General features: G+C 44.9%; 2 protein-coding genes and 1 long non-coding RNA gene across 13 annotated transcripts in view; 1 reads left to right on the top strand and 2 right to left on the bottom strand.

Moving 5' to 3' along the window:
* The window catches only part of FYCO1 (FYVE and coiled-coil domain autophagy adaptor 1), a 53,573-nt gene extending 42,014 nt beyond the window's left edge, over positions 1 to 11,559 (top strand). For 8 of the 10 annotated variants that reach the window (XM_054814610.1, XM_054814603.1, XM_054814607.1 and 5 more), the window contains exons 15-18: positions 4,014 to 4,109; positions 6,011 to 6,221; positions 7,521 to 7,630; positions 8,062 to 11,559. In XM_054814610.1, the coding sequence (XP_054670585.1) occupies positions 4,014 to 4,109; positions 6,011 to 6,221; positions 7,521 to 7,630; positions 8,062 to 8,137 (493 nt within the window). In that variant the 3' untranslated portion in view covers positions 8,138 to 11,559. The remainder of the gene's footprint in view (positions 1 to 4,013; positions 4,110 to 6,010; positions 6,222 to 7,520; positions 7,631 to 8,061) is intronic. The other 2 variants (XM_054814608.1, XM_054814609.1) reach the window with 2 other exon arrangements.
* A 299-nt stretch (positions 11,560 to 11,858) lies between these two features.
* On the bottom strand, positions 11,859 to 12,587 carry LOC129202230 (uncharacterized). Its single transcript, XR_008575658.1, has 3 exons — positions 12,494 to 12,587; positions 12,292 to 12,386; positions 11,859 to 11,973 (listed from the first exon to the last, which is right to left on the bottom strand). It is a non-coding gene; the product is annotated as an uncharacterized LOC129202230 (long non-coding RNA).
* A 2,638-nt stretch (positions 12,588 to 15,225) lies between these two features.
* Positions 15,226 to 22,520, bottom strand: CCR9 (C-C motif chemokine receptor 9). 2 transcript variants are annotated; one of them, XM_054816750.1, is made up of 3 exons: positions 22,500 to 22,520; positions 18,777 to 18,837; positions 15,226 to 17,725 (listed from the first exon to the last, which is right to left on the bottom strand). In XM_054816750.1, the coding sequence occupies exons 2-3, from the start codon at positions 18,792 to 18,794 to the stop codon at positions 16,562 to 16,564; spliced, it is 1,182 nt and encodes a 393-aa protein (XP_054672725.1). In that variant the 5' UTR covers positions 18,795 to 18,837; positions 22,500 to 22,520; the 3' UTR covers positions 15,226 to 16,561. The 2 variants fall into 2 exon arrangements, with proteins under 2 accessions (XP_054672725.1, XP_054672724.1); XM_054816749.1 differs by lacking the exon at positions 22,500 to 22,520 and adding an exon at positions 20,860 to 20,912.
* Positions 22,521 to 24,321: the final 1,801 nt, after the last annotated feature.

The raw sequence follows: 24,321 nt of genomic DNA, 5'->3' as shown, positions 1-24,321 counted from the left end.
CTGAATTATCACTGTAACCTAGGAATTATGGCAAAACCAGAGGTGGGCTGTGTGAGTTTATCTCAGGGAGAGGGCTGAGAGACTGTTACTCGTGGATGGGTCAGTCTGAGGAACATTTAATTGTATAGTTGTGAAGCTCCCTGTGTGCAGAAACAGCACCAGCTGCAGGCAGCCTGCAGGCTCTGGGATGGAGCAGCCTCTGCAGAGGTACAGGCTGGGCGCTGAGGGCTGGGCAGCAACTCTGCTGAAAGGGACTGGGGCTCCTGGTGGATAGTGGTGTAAACCCAAGCCAGAAATCACCTCTGCTATACCTCTCTGATAATTCTGCCTCAGTTTCCCCGTAATAATCTCTAAAGAGCTGCGCAAGGAGAAAATTCAAAGGTATCTAAGAAGAAAACAGCTCAGTTTTGGAAGCAAACACCTCAAGACTGAAAAAAGCTAGTGTTACCCACAGAGCTGGCTGTAAACTTGGTGACCTACAGACTGTGCGGTATTTACGATCTTGGGGCAGTGGCTTGCCAGTATTTCTAGTGTTGATTCCGATAGTCATCTGTTTGCCGCCTCCTGCTGGGGAGGGGACTTGAAAGCACCCTGGTAATGCTAAATTGCTTATTTTGAAACCTGTTGTCTGAACCTCTTGCTAATGCAGCATTTGACCGATGACTGAAAGCTGTCTTCATCTCAGAACCTTTGCCAAACCTCTTCCACATTGCAAAATATGAAAAGATTTTGCATGTTGTCCCTTGGAGCACAGAAATATCCCTTCATCATGACTGTTTCCTTAGCCTGTTTCCTCTGTATGCACCAGTTGCCTCTGATCTTACAGAGGGAGTGTAACCAATTTTAAGGCAGGGGAGTCCTTTTGGGTTATGTTGGTTTTTTTTCATACAGGATGTAGCATAGTTAAATTGTACATTTTTTTGAGAAATGGCTGGGATTTCTATATGCAGGTCACTCACAGCACATAGTGGTGGATCTTCATGTCCATCTATTTTTTTTTCATCAGCTGTCTGCGTGATGTTATCCCATCTCTACCTGTGTCAGGGTTTGCCCGTGACCCTTCCATCCCCTTCCCACTCATACACACCCCTTCATGCAAGATGCTGTCTTGCACCCTGTTAAAAACTCAGTGAGCTCTGTATCCCCCTATACTCCATCCTAAATCATGCCTCTCTTCTTGCCCATACTAAGGGCTGTCTGTGCATCCTTTATTCTGATCCTTCACCATCCTCTTTCTTTTTTTTCTTTCGGGATTTCACTGCTAAGCCGCATGAAGCTGACACCTCAGACACAGAGCTACAGCTGTCAGAGCTTAGGTGTTTATGAAGACAGAAAATTGCCGAGGGCAGAGTTGAACCAGCTTTCTTCAGGTTTTAATTCTAAAAAGGATTTCTTATTTCTAACTCCCAAAGCCATTCATGATGTTGGTCACAGTATTTTTGGTATCATTTGTGAGAAATGCTTTCCATATATAAGAACAGGTACACTGCACCAAGCCATCCAGCTGAGGGACAGTGACCAACAGCTGATGCCTGAGGAAGAGCATAAGCCTGAGGAAGAGCGTAAGAACAGGATAAGCATGAAGTAATACATCTTCAAAAGGCTCCACCAGCCTCCAACAATCTGTGTCAGGATTTGCTGAACCAGAGCTGTTCTCTTTGTGTTGTAGTGTCTTTTTCATGCTTCAGTTCTTCCTGCTTTTCAGCCCCACTTCATTTCACTTTTAAAGGAAAAAGAAGAGAAACAGTCTGGATTTTAATAGACATACCAGAGGCTGCATATTCGTAAGCTGGGCACCTGGCAAGCTGCAGGAACATCCTTAATGCTGCCACCTAGTGTGAATAGGTCATGCAAGAATAAATTCTGTCAAGGGGACAAGAGCTCCAGTTAAACCATGAGACTGTGTTTCTTACATTTTCCACATAGGTTACCAGACCTCTGTTTAGACCGTTGCACTCAATGGGATATCGTACAGAGAAGGAGGATCTGCTTTGTGATTGTTTAAGAGAAAAAGTAGGAGACTTAGTGCTACCTTAGCCTATAGTGAGTAGGTGCAGTGAATTTATTGGTTAGAGCAGCCAAGCAGCAAGCTAACCACCTAACCATGTGCTGGGTTGCAGCAGTAGGAATAAGGAAAATCACATGTTAGAGGAGAATGTGGAAAATGTATTGGTCCTGGGATTTAATTTACATTTCAGGGTCCCAAAAGAAAGATGAAATTAATAGATTAAATAAGGAACTCTCATGGCATTATGTGTAATAAATCATGGAGCTTGACACTTCTGGGAAGGCTGTAGTTCTGCAGTTCTCTTGGTCTGTACGAATTCAAGGCTGTGAAATTAAAGCTGTGTACGTCTCATGGTGGGAAGGGAGAGTTTTGTGGATCACAGCATGAAGTCTCTTGCTGTTCCTGCTGTGCAAGCAAAATATACATATAGATTTACAAGCTATAGTGTAGTTTTCTAGGTTGTTTTTTTTTTTTCAGAATCAGTTGTCTTATCTAGTTGTATAGAAACAGTTAATAATGAAATTATTTGTATCACTTCCTAAGTATTTGCATAGATGTTGTATTAACCTTTATGGACCAACATGTACTATGTCATTCCTACATTTCAGGCAGCAGGTAGTATTTGGTTTTAGCTCAGGCTTTGGCACTTGGTCACAGGTTTGAGTCTTTCCTGCAGGTCACAGCTGTCTCCTTAGTGGTGGTAGTAGTGGTATGACTCTGTGGTAACAGTAGTGGTATGACTCTGAAGAAGTCAAAAGTTACCAGAGACTACAGGAATAAGATAACAGTGCTTTATGTAGACAGTGGGTACAGTTTAATTTGCAGTCATAACAGTAAATTCTTCCTGTTTCCAACCAATAGTGTCACCCCACAAAACTCACACGTGGTTGCATGTGCTGACACAGTATGTGCTGTTAATGAGCAGCTGAAGGTGCTGCTGTTACCTGGAGATGTTTTCTCTGACTCAGCAGTGCTGCTTGTGGAGCAAGGTCCTGTACAATTTAAAAGAAAATGCTAACTTGTGCATTGCTTTTGAGACTTGGTCTACAGAATGTGTGGTAATTATGCCCTTGCTACATGATTATACTTGATGGTTCAGAAGCAGATGTAAGTGATACTACATTTTATTAGATTCCACTGTTTTTTTGGAAGAAACCAACCAGTTTGTTCCTTGTATATAAGAATCCTTGGCATTTTTCTGGGAATGACAGCCTAACTGTCTCAGTTACCAACCTGCTGAGATGCAGAGAAGCGAAGTTAAGTATCAGTTAGAGAAGCTCTAACTGACTTGGAAACTGTCAGCATTTGTTTACTGACCTTCAAACTCATTCTCCTTTCTGTGTCCCAGCCCTGTAATTCATAGCTGGTGCTACTCCAGTGTTCACCGAGGGCATGCACCCTTTTTGAGGTAAGGAGTGGATAGCAGATCCTCTCCTGTAGTGGCTTCTTCGGTGTATCCCTGTTTGAATCATCCAGTATTTCTTGTATGAGAAGAAGATACACGGTACTGATAGCAATAAAATATGTTTTGTGTACCATTGTCAGAGTAAGGAACTGGATAATATGGTTGTAAAACACCTCACAGATTAAATCCAGGGCAAATGTCATATCCCTGTGCAAGCTTTGTTTAAGGGACAAATCCAGACTGTTTTGCTTGTGTCTACCCTCCATCAAGATTTTCACCTGCCAGGGAATCTTTAAAACCTGGCAGCGTCTCAATAGAGAATTTATCTTAAGATTGTTGAAGAGATGTTCTGGACGTATGTATTCCTCTTAGCTCATGAAACAAGGATAGGAACAGTTTCACATTTGTGGACAGTGGTTAGCAGAACAGGGCTGCAGTTTTGCCCAGACAGTATTGTCACTAGAATGCGCAAAATAAGAATTCTAGAATTTGGCATCATGACAATCAAAACATTTCTGTTTTAGGAGGCATCGCATGCCGATGGTATTTGACCACATACTACTCAGAGAATCATGGCTTTCCTTTTTTTCCTTGTCCTAGAAACAGCACGTGTAATTCTTCAACCTTTGATGAATCAGAAGAGTGGCAAGTTGCTCAAGATGCTGAGATATGCTTGTTGAAGTCAGGAGAAATCATGTAAGCAGAACAGTTTCATTACTACCGGGCTGAAAGAATAAAGGCTGAGGTCAGATGTCAGCTATGTGAGCTCAAGTCTTGCAGACTCCTGTAAGAGCTGATTGCTTCTGTCCCACAGTAGAATTTGGTCTGAGGAAGAGCAGAGAGTATAGCTCAACTACACAGAGCAGCAGCAATGAGCCAGGTTCTCTCTCTTCAGTCCTGAAGAATTTAAGTACAAGTGGAGAATAAGAAGGAAAGATTTGGGTCCACATCACATCAGAAAACCTTCCTTCCTTTTCTTATTGCAGGAGGTGCTGTGAACAGGAAGGGGGCTTAGAGAGAAGGCTGTGTAGTTCTATTAGTCTTTGTAAGAAACTGCAAGGGAAAGTCAGGGAGTGCTGTGCTAGTCAGACCTTTGTCACAGGGAGGGAATTCATGGCCTTGTGGAGCACGTATCTATTATTTATTGGTGGCCTCACAGAAACTGTCTTGCCTGCTCTCGTTGATACATGCCATAGCATAAAATGTTCAGCTGAGCCTCTGCTCAACCTCTCTGAACTGTGTGCGCACAATTCTTTGCATGTATCCTGCTCTGAAATTAATAGTTACGTGCAGTAGCAATACAGCATGTCACTTGCACAGCCAAGAAGGGAGTCTAACACATGAAAATACTTGTGACATGGAGAAATTCCCCTTTGCTCACTCTCCCCTTAAGCCTAGCTTTGAAATTTTGGCTTAGTTGTGGGGAAGGTTTCACACTTTTGACCACAGGGAAATAAATCAGTCCATGTTTCAACCTTGCTGCTGTTCAGAGAACCAGGTAAATGAAGCAGTAACTAAAATCATAGCTGGGCAGCAGGGCAAAACCAAGAGTAATCGTTAGGTTATTAAAATCAAAGATCACCTGAGACACCCAGCAGTTATTTCAGCTAAGAGGAAAAAGTAACAAAGCAAGCAAAACTTAATATAAAGCTTCCTCTCTGGCCAGAGTACAATAGTTATAATAAATCAACTGTGATCCCTTACCACTGTGTAGTCACGGTTGAAAACTGAACTCCTCCTTACTCTGGAACAGCAAATCATCATGGTGACTGTGCGATATCTTCTGGCAAATGTGTTGATTTTTGATAGCAGCTGACAAACAAATCACAGTACTGTGATTTACTGTGAGCTCATTGATTTGGAAACAATTTAGCCTAGCGAGAGATATGTTAGATTAGTTTTAGTTAGGGTAACGTAAGTGAGATCCATAGCTCTTAGAAATTACAGGTTTCCCCTGAAGAAAGCAAGCAGCATTCTTCTGTTTAAGGGCCTCACTGTTTGCAGTCTGAAATAGATATCAGAATGAAGTAAGCTAATATAATGCTTCAGGACTCAGGATCATCTAGGTGCTAAGAACTTCCTTTTTAATTGGAAGTACTTTGAGTCAGCTTTTATGCAGCTTATTTGGGTAAAATAGACCAAGTTGTAGCATTAAGTGCTTCAGAGGATCTAGATAGAGCTGCTGTTCACATTCCATCCATCTGTCCCCTCTGTACTCCTGATCCCTATTTCCTGTACAAATGATATCTAGAAAGGTGAATAAATGAGGTGAGGGTTTTTTGTTTAAATTTTTGTTTAAAAAGAACAGTAGAGGGCAGCAGACTCTTTTTTTATCATAGTAACTCTAAAAAGCTTTATTCAAGCACTAGATTTTTCTAGTCGAAATGATCCACATTTGCCAGAGCAGTGAAAGTGCTTGATATCAGTCATATTTACTGTAGTTCTTGCTTTCATCTAAGGCTAAATTTTCCTGCATCTGGTGGACCTGTCCCAAAGTTGCTGCCTCAAATAGATGGAAAATAAAAGCAATGATTATTGTTTCTGTCTGAGTAATTAGATTGCCTCTCTTCAAATAACTGTATTTTTCTCCCTCACAGGATCAAATTGCCCCTTACAGTGGAAGAGATCTTAGATTTTGGGGAAAGCAACAGAGAGCTGTTCATTAAATCCAGCACCTACAGTATCATTCCCATCACCGTGACAGAGATGGGGCTAACAATTAGCTGGATCTTTTCATCAGACCCTAAAAGCATATCCTTCAGCGTTGTCTACCAGGAATCAGAAGACACACCACTGGATCAGTGCAAAGTAAGGCCTTTGTTTCCTTACTACCTTAGAGATTGTACTCTACTACAATCAGCTGCTTACACGAATCAGCAAGTGTAGCTAGAATGTGGCACAAGAGTGGCAGTTGCTATTGAATAAAGGACTTGTTTCTCCAATTAAGCTACAGTTCTCCTGGAGGCAGAGCTGCATCTTTAATTATTTAATGTTGCCTGCAAAAGTTGAGTTGAAAAGCACCGTTGCTTCTATTGGTCGCATCTGAAATTCACCCACTGTTATAAAGCAAAAATAAAAGTCCAAGCCTGCAAAATTCTTCTTTTTTCCCTCCTCAATATTCCTTAATTTGTAAGCTGCTTTGGGCTGATCTTGACAGGCTCTTAAGCAGGGGCCGCGAGGAGACATACATTGATTGGGTTACCTGCATTTCTTACAGTGAAGCATATATTTCAGTGCCTTGATGACATGCAAAATCACGTTGCCAGTGCCCACGGTACCAGTTTTTATATGCGCTGTCAATATTTCATGAGGATTATGGCTTAAGTGAATCTATGTTAGTCAGCTCATTGCAAAGTTTTAATGAAGATGAGGCAGCCACTGGTTTAACCCACTGTGGTAGAGGGAGCCCTTAAGGCTGTGATTTCACTGGGGGAATAAGGCATTTATATAGCATGCATTAATTTGCTCCAGGGCAACTAACTCCATGTAAAATCTCCTTTTTTCTTCAACTGAAGGCCGAATGAAGAGTGACTGTTGCTTCCGTCTTGATATATCTATTTGATACAACTTTGGCTTTTATAGGGTCATCCTTGATCTACATCAGCTGCTCTTCTGACAACTGTCTCTGCTAGGGTTTTACAGCAAGATAGATGGTTACACACAGTTTTGCTGTAAACTCAGATAAACAATTAACATTTGCCGAAAAAGCTTATTTTATAATACTGGGAGTATAAAAAGCATACGTTAAAAAGGCATATTTAGCTAAATCCTGCTCTTGGATATATTTGTATAGATTTATTACAGCACTGCTGATGTTACTAAACTTGCTTAGATTAACAGTAAAAAGATGAGGATTTGATTTTGTCTCTAAAGCAGAGATTTATAGCCATAGCTTAACACGGTAAAGAGGTTGTCTAAGGAAAACAGATGTCTCACTGTGAGACTTTAGTTTGGGTTTTTAATGCTAATCAGTGAAAATAAATAGTCTTGCAGGCACATATGCACTTGGGAGTTTCAAGATCGCTCAAGTCTAAATATTTTTCTGAAGACAAATGTCAATTTATAGGGCAAATAGCAAGTCTCATTTTGATTTTTATTGAATTCCAGGTTCTTATTCCTATGACCCGCTGCAACTCTCACAAGGAAACTATCAGAGGACAGGTGAAAGTCAGAAACTCTGGAATCTACACGCTGATATTTGACAACACATTCTCTAGGTGAGTGTCAACGGTGAAATAAGCTTGGTTTTACAGATGGTGGAACTGATCGGATGTACCATTATTCTGCCATTCAGAAGTAAGTACGAGAACTTGGTCCCAGCTTGCCCAAAGATCTTCTGCCTGAGTTTTGGTTCTTGTTCTTGTTGGGTTTTTTTGTTCCCCCCGTAGCAGAAATCCACTCTCAACCTCTGAGAAGGTAAACAGAAGCAAGTCATTTGTGATTCTTTCCAAGAAAGTTTAGTCAGGTTTGTCATCTTATTAACAACAGATCTGACAGCCCTTGCGCAGGCATGCTTCTTTTCAACACCAGTCTTTTTTTTTTTTTTTTTGCCTGAGTATAAACTGAAAGACTGAATACACTTTTAAGGCTTCCTGTCTAGCTGCCTTCAGCTAATGTGATCATCTTGCTCTATTTTGTTTCTTGACAGGTTTATCTCAAAAAGAGTGTTTTATCACTTGACTGTCGAGCGACCTGTCATCTATGATGGAAGCGATTTTCCATAGCCTTGAATATACTGTGTTATTTTAATTACTTTTTTTAAGAAATGCTATTATTTATGTACATGTAAGCAATATGATTACCACTGTGGTTGAAGACTTTGAAACTATGCAATAGCTATAATGCACTTACAGAACATGTATACACTAAAAAACGGAAGCCTTTTTAGCAACACTAATGGTTCTGTACTGTGTACAGATTGCTCAAAAGCCATGCTGTTTAACAGGTCAAATAATGTTCCAACCAAATTTTTTTCAGTGGGGAGAAATAATAAGTGTGGGAGTGTCTAAATGCAAACTCAAATTCTCTACTGAAAATTGAATTACTTTTCTTCCAAAAACATCCTTCAAAAGGAATTTTAAAGAAAAATGTGTATTCTTGTTGACCTCTTCACTGAGGAGTAAACATAACCACTTCTGTTCTGCTCTAATGCATTTACAGTCAGGACAAAAACTATGCAATACTTCAATCTTCACAGGCATATATTGTAATTCATCTAGATTTTTTTATCTTTCCCAAGTTTTATAAACAGAAAACGTAGGGGTTTTTTACATTTTGGGCTAAGATTTGCTAAGTCTTAACTGGCTTTTACAAATGCTTTGGTATGAATACCAGTTACAAAACAATACAACATGAAGCAGCCACTCCTTTCACTTTTGCTCACCGTACTCTGTAAGTTGTTCCGCTGAAACCAGCTCTTACGGTGAGTACGAGTGGCAGAATCAGGAGTATCGTTTGTAGAATAAAGTACTGCTCACTGTGTGATATTAGGAAGAGGAGCATTCCTTTTTCCTGCTTTAGCACCTTAGCCATCAGCATTCATGGGAAGGCACAGTTTCTGAGGAGGTCAGCAGTGTCTCTCCCCATCGACCACGTGGAAGGTAGCGGTAATGTTTGAATCGGTCTCAAAATGTCCATCCAAAACTGAACGCATGTCCAGCCCTGATGAGGTCTCCACCCAGTGGTGGCGTATTCTGCCCCTTTCCTAACCCTTGCCGTTGCCCTAGCCAACTGGTAACTTCATCTCCAGTCTGGGGACAGAGCTGGCTGTAAACACTGCCTTTTAAGGAAGACTGGGTTCTCATTTATACAAAACTTCCATGCAAACCATCTGCTTTCTATATAGAATTTCAACTTTTTGTCAAAATATCTGAAAGCAGATTTTTCTCTTAAAAATTCCTGTCTTCTGATGGAAGGGCAAAACATTTTGGCAGGAGAAAGGAAAAAAGTTCTTTCTCCCAACCAGCCCTCCTCATCATTGTAGGTGTGTCTGATTTCTAATGCTGTTTTTCTCCCAAGGAAACCTCAGACCTGGAAGGTTTTAGTGCAGCAGTTGGTAGCAGACCAGCTCGGCCTGCCAGGAACCCTGTAGACTCTTGGTGGCAACTGGAGCTGGTATACAGGGGTCACAGTGGGAGACAGAAAATAAAACATGAGGGGAAGAAAGAAAAAAGGGCAAGAACAAGCTGAAGCCAATGATTTAGGGGAGGGGAAAGAAAGCGCAGGGGAAGACTTGTAAACGTAGTAACAAGGGCAGGGAATTGGAAGGATCAGCTCGACTAGGGAAGGGAGTTGGGAGAGTCCATCTGGTGTTTATGTGTTGCTGTTCCAATCCGTTACCCATAGGGGATCTCCTACAGCATAAGTCTGGTTGTTTAAAAGATGGACATCACAAGACAAGTGTTAGACATTTACATGGTAGCAGCTGAGGTAGAGGGAAATTTCTGTTTATAGGAAAGAAAACTGCAGATAAAGCTAAAGGTTGCCATTGTTAATGCTGTATAAATACAGTGGTCTTGGAAAAAGATTGTGAAAGAATCACTACCTTTCATGGAGCACCTGGATTGGAGGCGTCTGGCTCATCTGGCTCACCGGTAGCTTTCCCTTCCCCTTAGACGCCTCTCCCCAGTGGTCCCCAGCCTCTGCCAGGCAGAGGGCTCCGTGGGGGGTGCGAGCTGGTTTATCCCTCCTCCGGAGGGGACAGGCTACAATGCGGATAGACCCTTACGCAGCTGTGCGCATGAAAATGAGATGGACATGAGACTGAAGTTGGCAATAAACAGGCAATAAACGGCACACGGATCAGTTCATGAATTATGGCATATTTCAGTGTTGAAGCTATGTTTTATATTTAATTAGGCAAGAAGAGATTATTTATTGCTTACAAAATGGAGTACTGTGTACCATATGCTATGCAATTTCACTGAGATGTTACTGAAGTCTGCTGCAGTTTTCCTTTAAGCTTTTAGGTGTGGTTTTTAAAAGCATTTTGCTGTTTTTTTAGTTAGAATACTAATCTTACTAGGATATCTTTCTTAAAATGCCAAATGTAAGGTAAAGGGACACTGTCAAGTATCTTAGGCCAAAATATGACAACTCTGCTCAGCAGTATTTGAAATATCTCCATTCAAAATTGACAGACTTGCCTCTGGATTTCTGCTCTGCATCCCAGCGCTTAGCATTTTTTCATCCTGTGGCAAATATTTTTAAGCCACTGTTTATGTAACTCTTGCAGTAATTGGCTCCATCCAGCAAGCCAGATGTTTCCCTGCAAGTTTTTTGTATCGACAGTCCTGAGGCTGGCTGAAGCATATGTTTGGGAGGAGGGGAATAAAAACACCAGATTATTTTTATTTAGCATTTGAGTCTTTATGGTACCTTTTCTTCAGGTTTTCCTGCCCTGTGAAAGTAGTTTTATGGCTTTTTTGCTCACTGAAAGAGGACTAAGAGTGGGAGCCAGAACCTGTAGTTTAGAGACAAAAAGAAAAGGTGTGCTTCTCATCAAGGAGAGTATTTAAGATGGAGAAAAAGTTTCAAGAGAGGAAATATTCAAGCTGGTAAGGTACAGCAAGTGGACAGAAGTGCAGCTGTTCAAAGCAACGGTTCAAGAACAGGAATCCCATCATGTCAGCTGGAAGAGGGGGTCCACCACATCAGAGGCTGTGCAGAGAAGACAGTAAAGACCGTGTCATTAGTACCGACCTTTTGTTTGAATGTCCCAGAGGGTTTATTACCGGAGCCGTGGAAACCCAGTAACGGACTTAGCACAAGTGTAGGTTTGTACAAGAGATTATTTGGTTCAAGCACCTTATACCTCCATTCATAAAGCACTTGTTCATGTGAGCTGTGCCAGAGACGCTGATAAATCTGTTTGTTTACAGGTGCTCAGGTGATTTGTTGACTTAGGCATTTTGTTATCTGCAGGAATGCAATTAAGAGAAAAAAAAGTTTTTAAATTGATCATGAAATTAATTGAAGGAGATGCCACACTCATGACAGAGGGTATATACATTGTGGTCAGCATAAGCAATTGGGTGCTTTTCCTGGGTGCTGGAACAATGGAGGGTATTATTTTTTGTTATGCAGAGGTTTATGCAAAGGAGAGAGCGTAGGTGCTTTAATAAAATGACAGTGTTCCTTTACTCAACGTTACTCAGTGTTGCTTTATGAAAAATCACAGAGATATATTGCATGAGAGTGTACTACATTACAAAATAGCAAAGCTACAAAAGCCTGACTTTGCTTCTTTTTTAAAATGGAAATTGCACTATAGTTTTAATTATGCTCAATCACTGAGATTGTAACTTGTTCAGAAGCATCTTTTGGTCTTAACTGCCAAAGAATTGCAAACCCCATTGACATCAAACTTCATGCTCCAGATGGGGGGAAAAGAGATTTATGTAGACCAGTGTCTGTACAGCTACAGAGATGTAGACGGTTGTGTATTGGAATGTTTCTTGATGCTTTTTTTTCCCCTTTTTTAACCTCAGGAATTAAAAAAATAAAATTCTATATCATTAAGAACGTGTGTCCTTTTTCTGCCTTGTAGAGATAGCTTTGTCTGGAAGATAAATGAGATAATTGTATGATTCACTTCTAAGCAGGAAAAAATTTTACAAAATAAGGAAAATAGAAAGTAGTTTGTCGTGCTGGTGGACAAGGGGCACGTCTGTACAGTACAACAGAGCAACAGCGGAGATCCTTAAATAAGTATTAAGCGAGCCGGCCCCCACACTAGAGGAAATATCACTGTGTCCTGGTGGCTCAGAGCAGCCAGGAGTCCCTCAGGAAGGGCACAGCCCCAGAAACACCCTTGTCCGCCTTTGCTTCCCCTCGGAGGTAAAAACAAAGCCGCTCCCAGGAGGGCAATTGCACTTACTATCGTCCATGACACCAAGCGGCGTTGTGCTTCAGCTCAGGGCTCCCGTCTGGTTTTCCCCAGGTCCTGGCCGGGTCTGTACACCCGGTGCGTGGCTGTGGGAGGGAAAGAAGCGCTGTGTGAGTTGGGGGCACCCTGCGCCTGTCGCCTCTGTGTTTGCATCTGTAGTCCCAGCCCATCTGTAGTCCCAGCCCAGGGGCACCTGGTAAATGCATAGGCTCCTCTGAGCTGCTGGGGCCATCCGAATGGGGTCAGGAGGACAACGTGCCCCGTCGCAACCAGCCATCACTTCTTTCATCTGTTATTTCTGTTTCCTAATGGGAGTTTCCTGCTGGGGTGGAGGCTACGACGCTTCCTGTCTCTGCACCCCAGCTGCAACACCAGTCCCCACTCCACGCTCAGAGGCCTCTTGCTGGGACAGAGTCTCCAGCAAAGCCGAGCCCACAAGACAAGGGACCTGCAGTACACCCGTAAGCGACTGTACCTTGCTGTACAACAGCTCTGCAGGGGAGGGTGTAGCTGTTGAAAGCCTTTGTGTACATCTCCAATGTACGTAATTTAGCCATACGGGACAATATCTCTTCCCTTCTTTGGTGCTAGGAGCAAGGCTCTCCCAGCCCTCGTGCTGCCTTACGGAAGGTCTTAACCCACCCGCGCCCCAAATATTGGCCCTGGCACACCCACTACAGCATACTGCTGTGGGAACCATGTGAAGCTGCCACGAGACAGTGGTAGCCATTCTGTTAGCCCTTGAAATGTTGCCGGGACACCCTGAAGTCCCAATAGAAGGTTTCAAAACACATATGGCCCAGGAGGGTTGGAAAAAACAGGCAGTGCTTGGAGGTGCTGAGATGACAGTGCCTGGTCAGTTAAATGATGGATAACTGATCCAGATCATACTTGGAAATGGTGGGTTTGCACATACTGAACTCAGATCGATGGTTCTGGTTTTGGGCTACTTTCTCTACCATAACTTCAGTGATTCTTGCATCACCCATCGCCATTCTCTCACACTTTGCTCTGCTCTCTGTTTTTCTGCTCTCTGGAAGAGGCGCTTCTATAAAGCACGTCTCTGAGACAGGAGCAGGCATCAGGCAGGCGGGTTTGCCTGCAGAGAGTGAAAGTTTCTCATCGCCTCTCCCAACTTCCTCTCCTTGTACCACAAGCCAGCTGGCGCCATGCTACGTGACTGCCTGCACCGCAGTCGCGGCTGCTTCTGAGCCCGTCACCAGAGTGAATTGACGACAACCTGACATGACTGCTGTGGCCATCCCCGCTACGGCATGGCATCCAGCTTTTGCGTAGTTTGAGGGTGTTAGGCCAGCGGGCAGGTCTGGCCTGGTTCCCGCCTGGGTGAAATCTGGGGTCCTGGCACACTTCTGGACCTCAGAAGCCTGAGGTGGGGACTAGAAGTTGAAAGGTCTCAGGGTGATGATGCAATGCTCAGGACACAGACAAGCTGAGCTGCTCCTTCAAAGAAAAGGGACAGCAGAGGAGAGTGCAATCCAAAACTGGGAACATTGGGGAAAAAAATGGCCTTAGAGGAGGGGAGCCATGTAAGATCTCAGGCCTCTCCGGGGACTTCCAACAACTGCTCGGTAACTGTCCCGCTGGAGCTGTGGGTAAGACGCAGTCAGCGTCCCACGTACCACGGAAGGTGTGAGGGGCTGTGGGGCAGGGGAGGCAGTACCCCCTCACCTTCAGGGAAACCTCCCTTCCTGGGAGAGCATCAGCTGAAGGCTGGGGACACCCTAGTGAGGCATGGGAGGGATTTCAGTGGGATAAATCCAGCTAAAACTGCAGGGCAGAGGGATGGAGGAGCCCAGGAAGGGCTTGGCTGCACAGAGCTGGGCTGCTGGAGGACAGAGGCCCCCAGCAGACAGAGGAGGGGGCAATGGCAGCAGATGCCTCCATGACCAAGTCCCTGCTTTGTGGTGGCCAGCAGCGAGGGACCCTGCCAGGGAGGAGGCTGCAGCTGGAGGGGCCACAGAGCAGCGGCTTTCCCAAGAGTTCGGGGGACGCTGGCAGCCTGGGAAGCCCCTGGTACAGACCCCAGGAAGGAAAACCCGCCCCAGGGGGGGCTGGTCCCCTGGCTCCCCCAGCAAAGCAGTGGGGAGCAGCCTGACTCAGAGCAGGATGCGCGTGACCCAGGGACGACCCCGCCACCCCAAACTGCTGAAAGTTCATCGCTGTTTCATCACCCTCAACAGTTTCATTTGCCGACGAAGCATGAAAATTTCCCACCACATTTCATGGAGAGAAGAAGCTTTTACCTTCATTGAGAAGGCCCTGAAATTCAAGTTCCCGGGGCCGGGAGGATGCCATGCAGGGAAGATGACCTCAAGACCACCAGGCAGGACTGCAGGTTGGCAGCAGCTAAGGTTTGCACACTTGTTTGTTCATTTGTTTGCACTACTCGAGGGCTCTTTTGGGGCTGGGAGGACCCCCTGCGTAGAAGCACCCTCACCCCCATCCCTGGGAAGGGGCGGCGGGGCTCAGCTGCGGCAGGAAAGCGTCCCCAGTGTGCTCTCTCTTCCCACACCCTCAGAAACCTGCACCCCCTCCCAAAACTGCACCCCACCCATTGCCTCCGGAGCTGAAACCCGCTCCGGCTCTTGCAGAGTCCTCAGCTGTGGTTCCCACACCCCAACGCTTAGGCAGGCATAGTAAACCCTGTTAGCAAGGTTATCCTCTGGCCTTTTTCGGAAGGGGTAAATCCCATCATTGGAAACGGGTTACGCGTACGGATCCAAACCAGGGAAGGATGTGTGGGCAAGAAATAACCAGTCTGTCCCCTCCCTGTTTATGGCAGTGCCTTTATTTAACAGAATTTCAGCTTCCATTCACATTGAGCTCGACACAAATTACACCCCCCCCCCCAAACCTTTCTTACGCATAAAAAATGCATACATCTTTCACCATTTTTTTCCCCTAAGGAAAAGGTAAAAAAATTTTTAAAATCCTAATAAATGTGTATGAAACTAGAAGCCCATGTGCTCAGATATACCCTATTAGCTAAAAAAGCAGTGCCAAACCTTGCAGAAAACTCGTGTTTATCGGCATGCTTTAACGATTAATGCACAACGAAAACACTTTGTTCTGGCAAGAAATAATTACCAGGGGGCAAACCAGGTTAAATATGATTATTTAAAAGAAAGACCCCTGAAGAGGGGACAAGCGACGGGTACGGCCAGGCAGTGCCCCTACGGCCTCGGGCACCATTATGGTGCCAGCACCGGCACGCTGAAAGCCGTATAGAAGTTGCAGGGTGCATTACAGCACATGGCTTTTGGGAACTGCTGCCTCCACCAACATGAAGTCTCAATTCAAATTTCATTAACGTTAGGTTTGATGCTTAATTATTCTCTGTCTTACTGGCCCTAGGCTAAATATATTTTCTCAGTGTTGAAGAAACGCTCGTCTGTTGGAGCATGGGTTTGGTTTTCGCATTCTGTTTTACTACGGCTTTGCACCATATGGCAAATATCTCCAGGACAGACAATTCAACGTCTCTGGTGCCCTTCAATTTTTATTGCAAGGTGCAATTAGTTTCCACTATCAAAGTAGGAGCTGTAGCAAAGAAATTGTACCCGATTTCACTTTACATGACACAGCTAAAATATAGGCGAAAGATAGATCCAATTCTGCAATGACCACTTTATGAACATGAACGATTGGCTTTCCTTTGCAACACAAACCGCCCGTGCAGCAAAACAGAGTTGTGTCTGCACAGGCACAGACAGCAGCATTTGCCTGCTGCAGTAAACCAGTGTAGGAGCTAAAGGCCGTTCTCCTTCACAGCGGAGGGGATCTGGTGTAGGTGCGGGCAGGGCTCCTGAGCCCGGCCACCTCTGTAGGAGACCCCGGCTGGACAGCAAACAAAGGCTGAAGCCCCTCCTGCTGCTTCCTATGGACAGGACGGGCAGTTCACCCTGCTTCATCTGCCTCTGTTGCTGCAGTAGCTGGGCTTACCGCCTCCCTGCAAGGTTTGTTATTTCAGGCTGTGGTCTGAGCTGCAGATGGCCTGCGTATTTACAGCTGTCAAAAATAGCTTTTAACTTCCATCAGTTCTGCTTACAAGCACGGCTCCATTTTGCTGCCCTGCACCAAAGGTTTCCCTTCCTTTCAGCCAGCAAGCCCACAATGGGTCCCGCACAGCAAGCCGAGGAGCCCCCCAGCCCTCCCTGCTCCTCTGAGAGAGTCTTTGGGATATATGGACAGTTTCCAAAGAGTTTGGTGCTCCTCCGGAGGGGAAAGAAGGGGGACTAACTTACAAGAGGACTTGGCAAGGAGGGGGCATACCGGAGGAGGTCAAATGGATGCTGAGAGTCAGCGAGCTTCTCACCCGCCGCCTGCCCAGCATGGCAAAGGACCAATTTGAGCTGTGCTCTGGGCTGTCGCAGGCAGAGGAGCGCTGCTCTTGGCCTTTGCTCTGGCAGCAGCAGCCGCTCTGCATCATCCTGCGCAGCGCCGTCCTGAACCGCTCCCCAGCAAAGACGTAGAGGAAGGGGTTGAGGCAGCAGTGGAGGAAGGCGATGCTCTGGGTGACCTGCAGCCCGATGTCCAGCCAGTCGGCAGCCTGACAGCTGTATGCCACCCTGGTGTACATGTTGATGTTTTTGACCAGTAAAACAATATTGTACGGGAACTGAGAGAGAAGAAAAGCGGTGATGAGCATGGTGATGATCTTCAGGGACTTCTGCTTTTGGGATCTTTTGGCTTGCAGGAGGGTGTTGATGATAAGGGCATAACAAATAACCATGACAAGCAGTGGGAGGAAGAATCCAATTGTGACTTTCAAGGCCAGGCCAGTAACTCTGAAGACCATACTGATGTTTGGCGGGTATGTAATTTTGCAAACTGTTATGTCACCCACCTGTGTGCTTTGGCTGTACACGATTTCTGGGAAGCATAGGCTCATGGACAGCAGCCAGACAGCCAAACACATGAATTTGCTACGCAGTAGCCGCCTTCGCTTACGAGTTTTAGCTTGTGTCTCCTGGACAATAGTGATGTACCTGTCAAAGCTGATGCAGGTTAGAAACAAGCTGCAGCTGTAGAAGTTGATCTTATACATGCTGTTGACGACTTTGCACATGAAATTCTTGAAGATCCAGCCATCGGAGGCAGCCTTGGCCCAGAAGGGGAGGGTGGAGAGGAGGAGCAGGTCTGCAATGGCCAGGTGCAGCAAGTACCGATCCATCATGCTCCTCCTGAAGCGGTATTTGCAACAGACGAGCACGACCAAGGCATTTCCCACCGTGCCCACAGAGAAGATGAGCCAGAAAAACACCGGCAGGAAGGCTCGAGCAAACTGCCTGACCTGCCTCTTGTCGCACATGAAGTCTGTGTCGTTCACCAGGTTTCCATACAGAGACAGCACTGCGCTGTCATTCCTGGAGTAGTCCAGGCTGGTCTTGTCAAGGTGGGTGACCTGTAATGGGACATCAGGTAAATTTGTGTTGAGAGGTGACTCAGTACATAAATTTGCCCCTTGTTGTGATTTAACCTGGCAGGCAGCTAAAACAACCACGCAGCCGTTCACTCGCTCCCACCTCCCAGTGGAACTGAAAATGGAAAAGGAAAAAAAAAAAAAACAACCAAACTTGTGGGCTGAGATAAAGACAATTTAATAGGACAAAACATCAGAAAAAGGAAGATGATAATAGTAACAATAATAGTAATAGTAAATATATACAAAACAAGTGATGAACAGCACAATTTCTCATCACTCAAAGTCAATGCTCAGCTAGTTCCCGAGCTGCCCCGCCTCCCGGCCCACCCTCCAGTTATATACAGAACATGATGTCATATGGTATGGAATATCCCTTTGGCCAGTTTAGGTCAGCTGTCCTGGCTGTGTCCCCTCCCAGCTTCTTATGCACCCCCAGCCTTCTCGTTGGCAGGCCGGTATGAGAAGCTGAAAAGTCCTTGACTGCTGGGCAGCAACTAGAACATCAGTGTGTTATCAACATTATTCCCATCCTCAATCGAAACCACAGCACTATACCAGCTGCCAGGAAGAAAATTAACTCTACCCCTGCTGAAACCAGGACACCCCTGTCCCCCAGATGCAGTTGAAGATCCCCAATATATTCCTTTTTAGCAGCAGATTTCAGACTGCTTGAAATGTGTCCACACCCAGAAGTGTGTGGCGCAGCAAAGACTTATAAAACTGACCCATTGAGTAACAAACCCTTTACGAAAGAGTAGTTCACAGCCTCCAGCCAACTTTAGTTATTAAAATGGCGGGTGGTGAGAGCATTATCTCCGTCAGATCACTCAAAACACTGTTGGCTTGGCAGCTTCAAATATGTAACAAAATGTAAAATCCCCAACTTGGAAAGAGGTGGGGGAGAAGACTTTGTATTACTGCTATGGTGGGATGGCAGCATTGGTTCAAGAGAGGCAGAAAACTGATGGAGGCAAAGGGGGTGGGGGGGGAGAAAAATGGAGATAACACAGCAGCGTAGCTGTATACTCACTACGCTTGCAACTGACATCTTCAGCCAGATCTTTCCTCAAGCTTGAAGGAGGCTCTGTAACCTGGAGAGGAAAGATGGGGGGGGGGGAGGAAACAAATGATTTGGAACGGCTTTGAAATAGAACTCTGACTCTTTTCTTTCTTCTTCTTCTTCTTTTAATAAAAACCTCAGCTCTTTGAAACAAGTGTGGCAGGAAGATGAACAAACCACACAGAAATTGATGTTGCTGGTTTGAATTATTTAGCTGTTTCCTTTTGATAAATTTACATTTAGCCTACATTACATCTTCGGCTCCTCTGTGGCACTGTGCTGATTAAGTCCTTTGATGTACTAGAGTCACTGCGATCTCATTTTTCAAAAGATGTAGAGTCCCCAGTGTACGCATTAAAAAATAAAGTCATCTGAAAGCACCATATATTCCAAAAGATTCATGAGAATAAACAAAATGTGTCTCTTTAATTGTCTGGCAACTGAGAAGGAGGAGTACCTGCCTTGAGTAGTAGTTTGCAGTGTTAAAATATTTGCATCCTCTGCAGCAACCGATAATCTCTGCCTGCAACATCTCTTTCTTATCTGTGAGTTTGAGCGCGATGCTCATTGCCGTTGGCCTGTGAAGCAGGTTGTTATGCCCCAGACAACAAGGAAATACTGTTTTTTCCTGCTGTGGATTGCTTTTCAAGTCAATCTACCATCACAAAATGTAGCTTAGCCTGGCGGGCTCGACAGGAGTCACGCACTCCTAAGTATCCAACGTGTTTTGCACCGTCCCGCCTGCGCTAGTGCCTGGGGATGAAGCCCAGGGACAACATGAGGTGGGTCCCGTCGGCACTACCGTGGACCTTCGGTTAGCACAGACCTTTCCTCTGGACATCGTCGCCTTCAAAAGCAGGTCACGCAACCGAGAGGTCGCCTCACAGAGCCAAACCTCTCACCGCACCTGACTAAAAGCACCTTTCCCGGTATTATCTGGGGCACGTTCAGTTCAGCATGCAGTCCAGCTCCCCAGCCTGCGTTAGGGTTAGCAAATTTGTGAGCAAAGCCAGTTTACTCTAAGTGGCTACTTCTAGCCATGGCGAGTGTTTTTGCAGCCATGTCTCTGCGTTTGTGGCACCCTCTGGCCCGAACTGCCTCTATCCCTTCGCCCGCTCTCGGTGCCAAAGCGAACGCTTGCAGCAAGTATTTGCAAGGTTTTGGAATCTGGTCAAAAAAAAAAAAAAATAGTGCAGTTGTTTCCACCTATTTATGTGATTGTGTTCAGAAAGCACAGATTAGGGGCTAATCCTTCCTTTTTTTATCTTTATGAAGCAACTTTAATGAATATGAATTATTTAGGAGTGAGATTGGCAGCATGAGATCTTTGCAAAAAAAGAACATTAGTCTAGGCACAGAGCATTTGCTTAAAAATAGATTGAAGAAATAAAAATAGTCATAAGCATGGGCTCTTAGTTTTTACATTTTCTATTGAGATACAGAACTACAAGCAAAATTATGCTGGTCCCTGGAGTTTCAAGTACAGGTATAAATTTAGTACCTGGCTTTTAACAATGCCACCTGTACCCTGTGCATACTAGTTGAATTTCTGATACACAAAACTCAAAATATATTTTATTTTACTTCTTTTCAAAGCAGACAACCATGGAAAGTAAATAGCCAAAGCATACTAATAGTACGTGTTGGTGCAGATTTTACAAATCTCGAACCAGCAGAGCTTCATCCCCATCACAACAGCGCAAAATTCGGCTGTCAAGGCAGAGGCCTGCCACCTACAATCTGGAGGTGACTGTGGCCAGCGGCAGGCAGTCAGCGAGCTACTGATTTCTCCCCGGTACCCATTTCCAAAATGTCATTGCAGTATCTGCTGAAGGGTACAGATCTGTGCATCCCCAGGGGGATTTTTAATGTTATTTTCTTTTAGCCGTCAGACCTACCTTAAACTGCAATTGAAAAGATCATTGTAACTGGGTGAGATCAATGGCAAATGAGCTTTTTTTTTTTTTTTTAAAAGCAATTTGTAATTTGGTTTCCTTCCCATGGAGACTGCATGCAAGACAGACAGACATGAATAGCAGAGGAGGGGACTCACCGGGACGGTTGCTGCAGGGGGGAGTGAACCTGGCCGTCCAACCCAGCAGTTGCACCGCCACACACCGTGTTTGCTCTTTGCACCCACAATTAAGCTTTGAGCTTTTTGTAGGCTGAGGTGGGTGTGTGCTCCCCAGACCCCGGCCTTATTAGACCTGTCACAAACTGTTTGTGGTTTGCATGGTTTAGGTGGCTCAAACACAGGTGGCAATCTTCTTGGTTTTTTCTTTTTTTTTCTTTGTTTTTTTCCTGGTAAGTTCTTTCGATAGCAAAGGGAAGACCTCTCATACCATCATTTTTCTGCTCACGTGCATCATCTAGCACAGGACAAATCAGAGGCTGCTCCCAGCGTGGCCATGTCCTGCTGGAAAACACTTTCACTGGGGGAAAAAAAAATATCCCCAAACAAGAACTGAGTCCCTCTGGGGAGCTGCCAGTGTCCCCTGGGGAGTCTGGGACAGGAGTGAGGATCCAGGTCTACTCCTGTCTGCTCCAAGCTGGCCCACAGGCACAGCTCCCCATGGCTGCCCACCAAGGCTGCAAGCAAGGCCAGGATTGCAGGTTCTGCACGATGCCCTGCAACACCAGGTGCTTTGCAAGCAACAGCAAAATGGAGCAAAATGAAAGTATGCCACCTTCAAGAGGAAAGGCCACAGAAACTGGGGAGACCCAGGGCAGGACTTCAGGCAGTCACATGAAGTCCCTGCTGGTGGCACGTCTTATGTGACAACCATCCAGAAGAGTGAGGCAGGAAAGATTTTGAAGAGAATGGCAGTGAGAAGTGGTTACTAAATATAATAAATAACTTATGTCTTCTTCCTGTCAAGCTGGCATGCAAATGACAGTGATTTAAATTCCCCTCTCTGTAGGAAGTCTGAGCACAATGGGGTTTTGCTTAAATGTTGCATGGTGTTCAGCTGTGACCGATGCTTGTTCGACTCACACTTCAAGAAAATTTCCAAATCACAGTTCAGGCTCAGTTCCAATAGTGGAGAAAACAATGATTCGAGCTAGGTTTTGGGCTCAGTTGTCACTTGGCACCACGCTCCAGCATCGGCAGCATGGCATCCCCTTCCAAGGGGAAGGAGCCCAGGGTGCTCCACACTCAACTGCAAAATCCCCACTAAGGTGTCTGCTTATCTTTAACAATTAGTTCTCATCCTGAAACTCTTCCTGAAACAGGCGTAGGTTTGCATGCAACAATACCTCTGTACAGCATGTAGCCTCTCTCATCTCCTGGACCCCAAGCAGGAAAACAGAGGTGGGGGAGCATCTCCCAGCTAAACCCCAGGACACCTGCTAGGGAAAGCATAGGTGCGAAAGCACAGGCTTAGCCCTTGGGCTCAGGCACAAGTTTCTCTGGGCTGGCAAATGGCTGCATGCCAGCTTAGCCATGGTAGTTACTCCTAATTCAAGCTCGTTTGGCCCTCCATGTAACACACGGTGATTCAGCATTGGGAGAGCTACATTAACTGCAGTAGGGTAAAGGCATGCCCATAGGCAAAGCCTCTGATGCAAAGGGTCTTCACATTCTTTGGTGTCTCCATGAATCTGTGCCCTCACGTTCTGGATTTAAGTGACTTTGATTAGACTTAGCTTAATTCTCCCTAGAAGCAAAGTAATAAGTATAACTTAACCTACCTACTTCACGCAGCCGGTTCCACTGTCCTCGGGCAGATAAATCTCCAAACCAGGACATGGGCGGCTGCTCATCCTGTTCGTTATTTTTCTGCCACGTGCCATTTATTGAGTGTTGCTGACAACGGCGTTTTTGCCCCTGACAGTGGGAACAGAAACAGGAGAACAGTGTGAACCTTACAAATCCTCATGCCAAATTTCTGCTGAACCAGTTCCCTATTTGCATCCTTGCTCAGTGCCGTCCACAGTTAATTCATTTCCACCAAAATGGAGATGGCGCGGTTAGTTCTCGCAATACCAGCATGCATCGTGAGATAACTTGTGATTTCCCTCCAGCTCATATCATTACAAAACTAAGCATCTCTGTTTTCCTTACAAATATATTGCTTTCATCCTTGCCAAAAGAACTGGCGAGTGTAACACTTGTTTTGGTTTTCTTTTTTTAAGTAAGTTGGAAAATGAAAACCACCAGCATTTCTTATTTATCTTCCTTTTAACTTCATGGTGTTTAATTTTAAGTACAACTTGAGGATAATTTTTTCAGCTCCTCATTTAGTGCATGTACTAATGGCAGAGGCATACTCAGCTTGATGTGCTGCTGATCAGGTGCTGGAAAGATTTTGCAGAAATAGAACAAAACTTGGGGTTACACCCTCTGCTGAGGCTGGCCGAGAAGTTTCCTTTTTCACAGTGAAAACTGCACAGCACTTGCACTAAGGCTCTCTTTTTATATACCTATTTTCCCCTCCCTGGGTAAAAGGAGGACATTAATCTGCTTCTCTTCAAGCAGGCTGTTTTACAGGTTCAACAACCCCTTTGTTGGTCTGTTTAGGGGAGGCTGCGCCCACGATTCACCATCCTCTATAAGGAGGATATTTGCACTCAGTGGGATCAGTGCCTCTTGTACACAAGCAAATCATGTTATCTAGGAACTTTCTACAGATCAAAACACTTGAGGCAAGTCCTAGGAACATAAGACTGGACATGACAAGTCACCTCAGCTGTTCCTTGTTTCCCTAAAGTGAGGCGAGACAAAGCACCTGGGCTATTCCTGACAAGAAAGAGTTGCTCTCCATTGAGTAGCCTCATATATCTTTAAGCAAAGAAAAGATGACCCTACATAATATCATTCCCATCCTAGGCACTCACAAGCACTTTGCAAATCAAAAGCATGGTTCTGTAGATCTTTTCAGCATTTCTTCTTCCACCAATAACGCAATTTCAGCCAGGTTGCTCGCTTGTGTAGACTATGCATAGGATTTCCTTGGGCTTTCTGTACCAAGGAAGTAAAAGGGCATTTCTATTCCCATTTGCAGCAGGTGTACAGACATTACAACGATCAAAAGTGTTTCTGAGTTCAGATGCAAATTTTGAGATGTGTAAGACCTGTTTGGTTTGATTTCTTTCTTTCTTTTTTTTTTTTTTGTGTGGGTACATCGTGTTCTCAATAACTTTCCCCCAACTGAGAGAGTTGCAGGTGGAAGTGCACACAGCACTCCCATGATTCTGATCCCAGACGTAACATGCTGGGTCTCCAGAAAACAAGGTACTGGCAACCAGAAGCCACCTGCAATGACACAGGTCTGACTCCCTCCCTACAAAGTCACCTCAGCAGACACAAGGTTAGACGCTCCTGCGGGGAGCCGGGCTGCCATGGTCATAAAGCCCCATCTCTCTCTCTCTGACTCGGTATTTTGACAAAGACATATTTGACTTTTTTAATGATGCTGAAATCAGTAAATTACTAAACTCTTAGTTTAGATGGATTAGACATTCTTTTGGGGCTAGAATGTGGTTTTCTAGGTGTGATGCCTTCTCATTTTCT

Source organism: Grus americana, chromosome 2 (assembly GCF_028858705.1).
Source record: "Grus americana isolate bGruAme1 chromosome 2, bGruAme1.mat, whole genome shotgun sequence".
Taxonomy (NCBI): domain Eukaryota; kingdom Metazoa; phylum Chordata; class Aves; order Gruiformes; family Gruidae; genus Grus; species Grus americana.
Note: the sequence above shows the minus strand (reverse complement) of the source record. Positions and strands in the feature narration are given on the sequence as shown.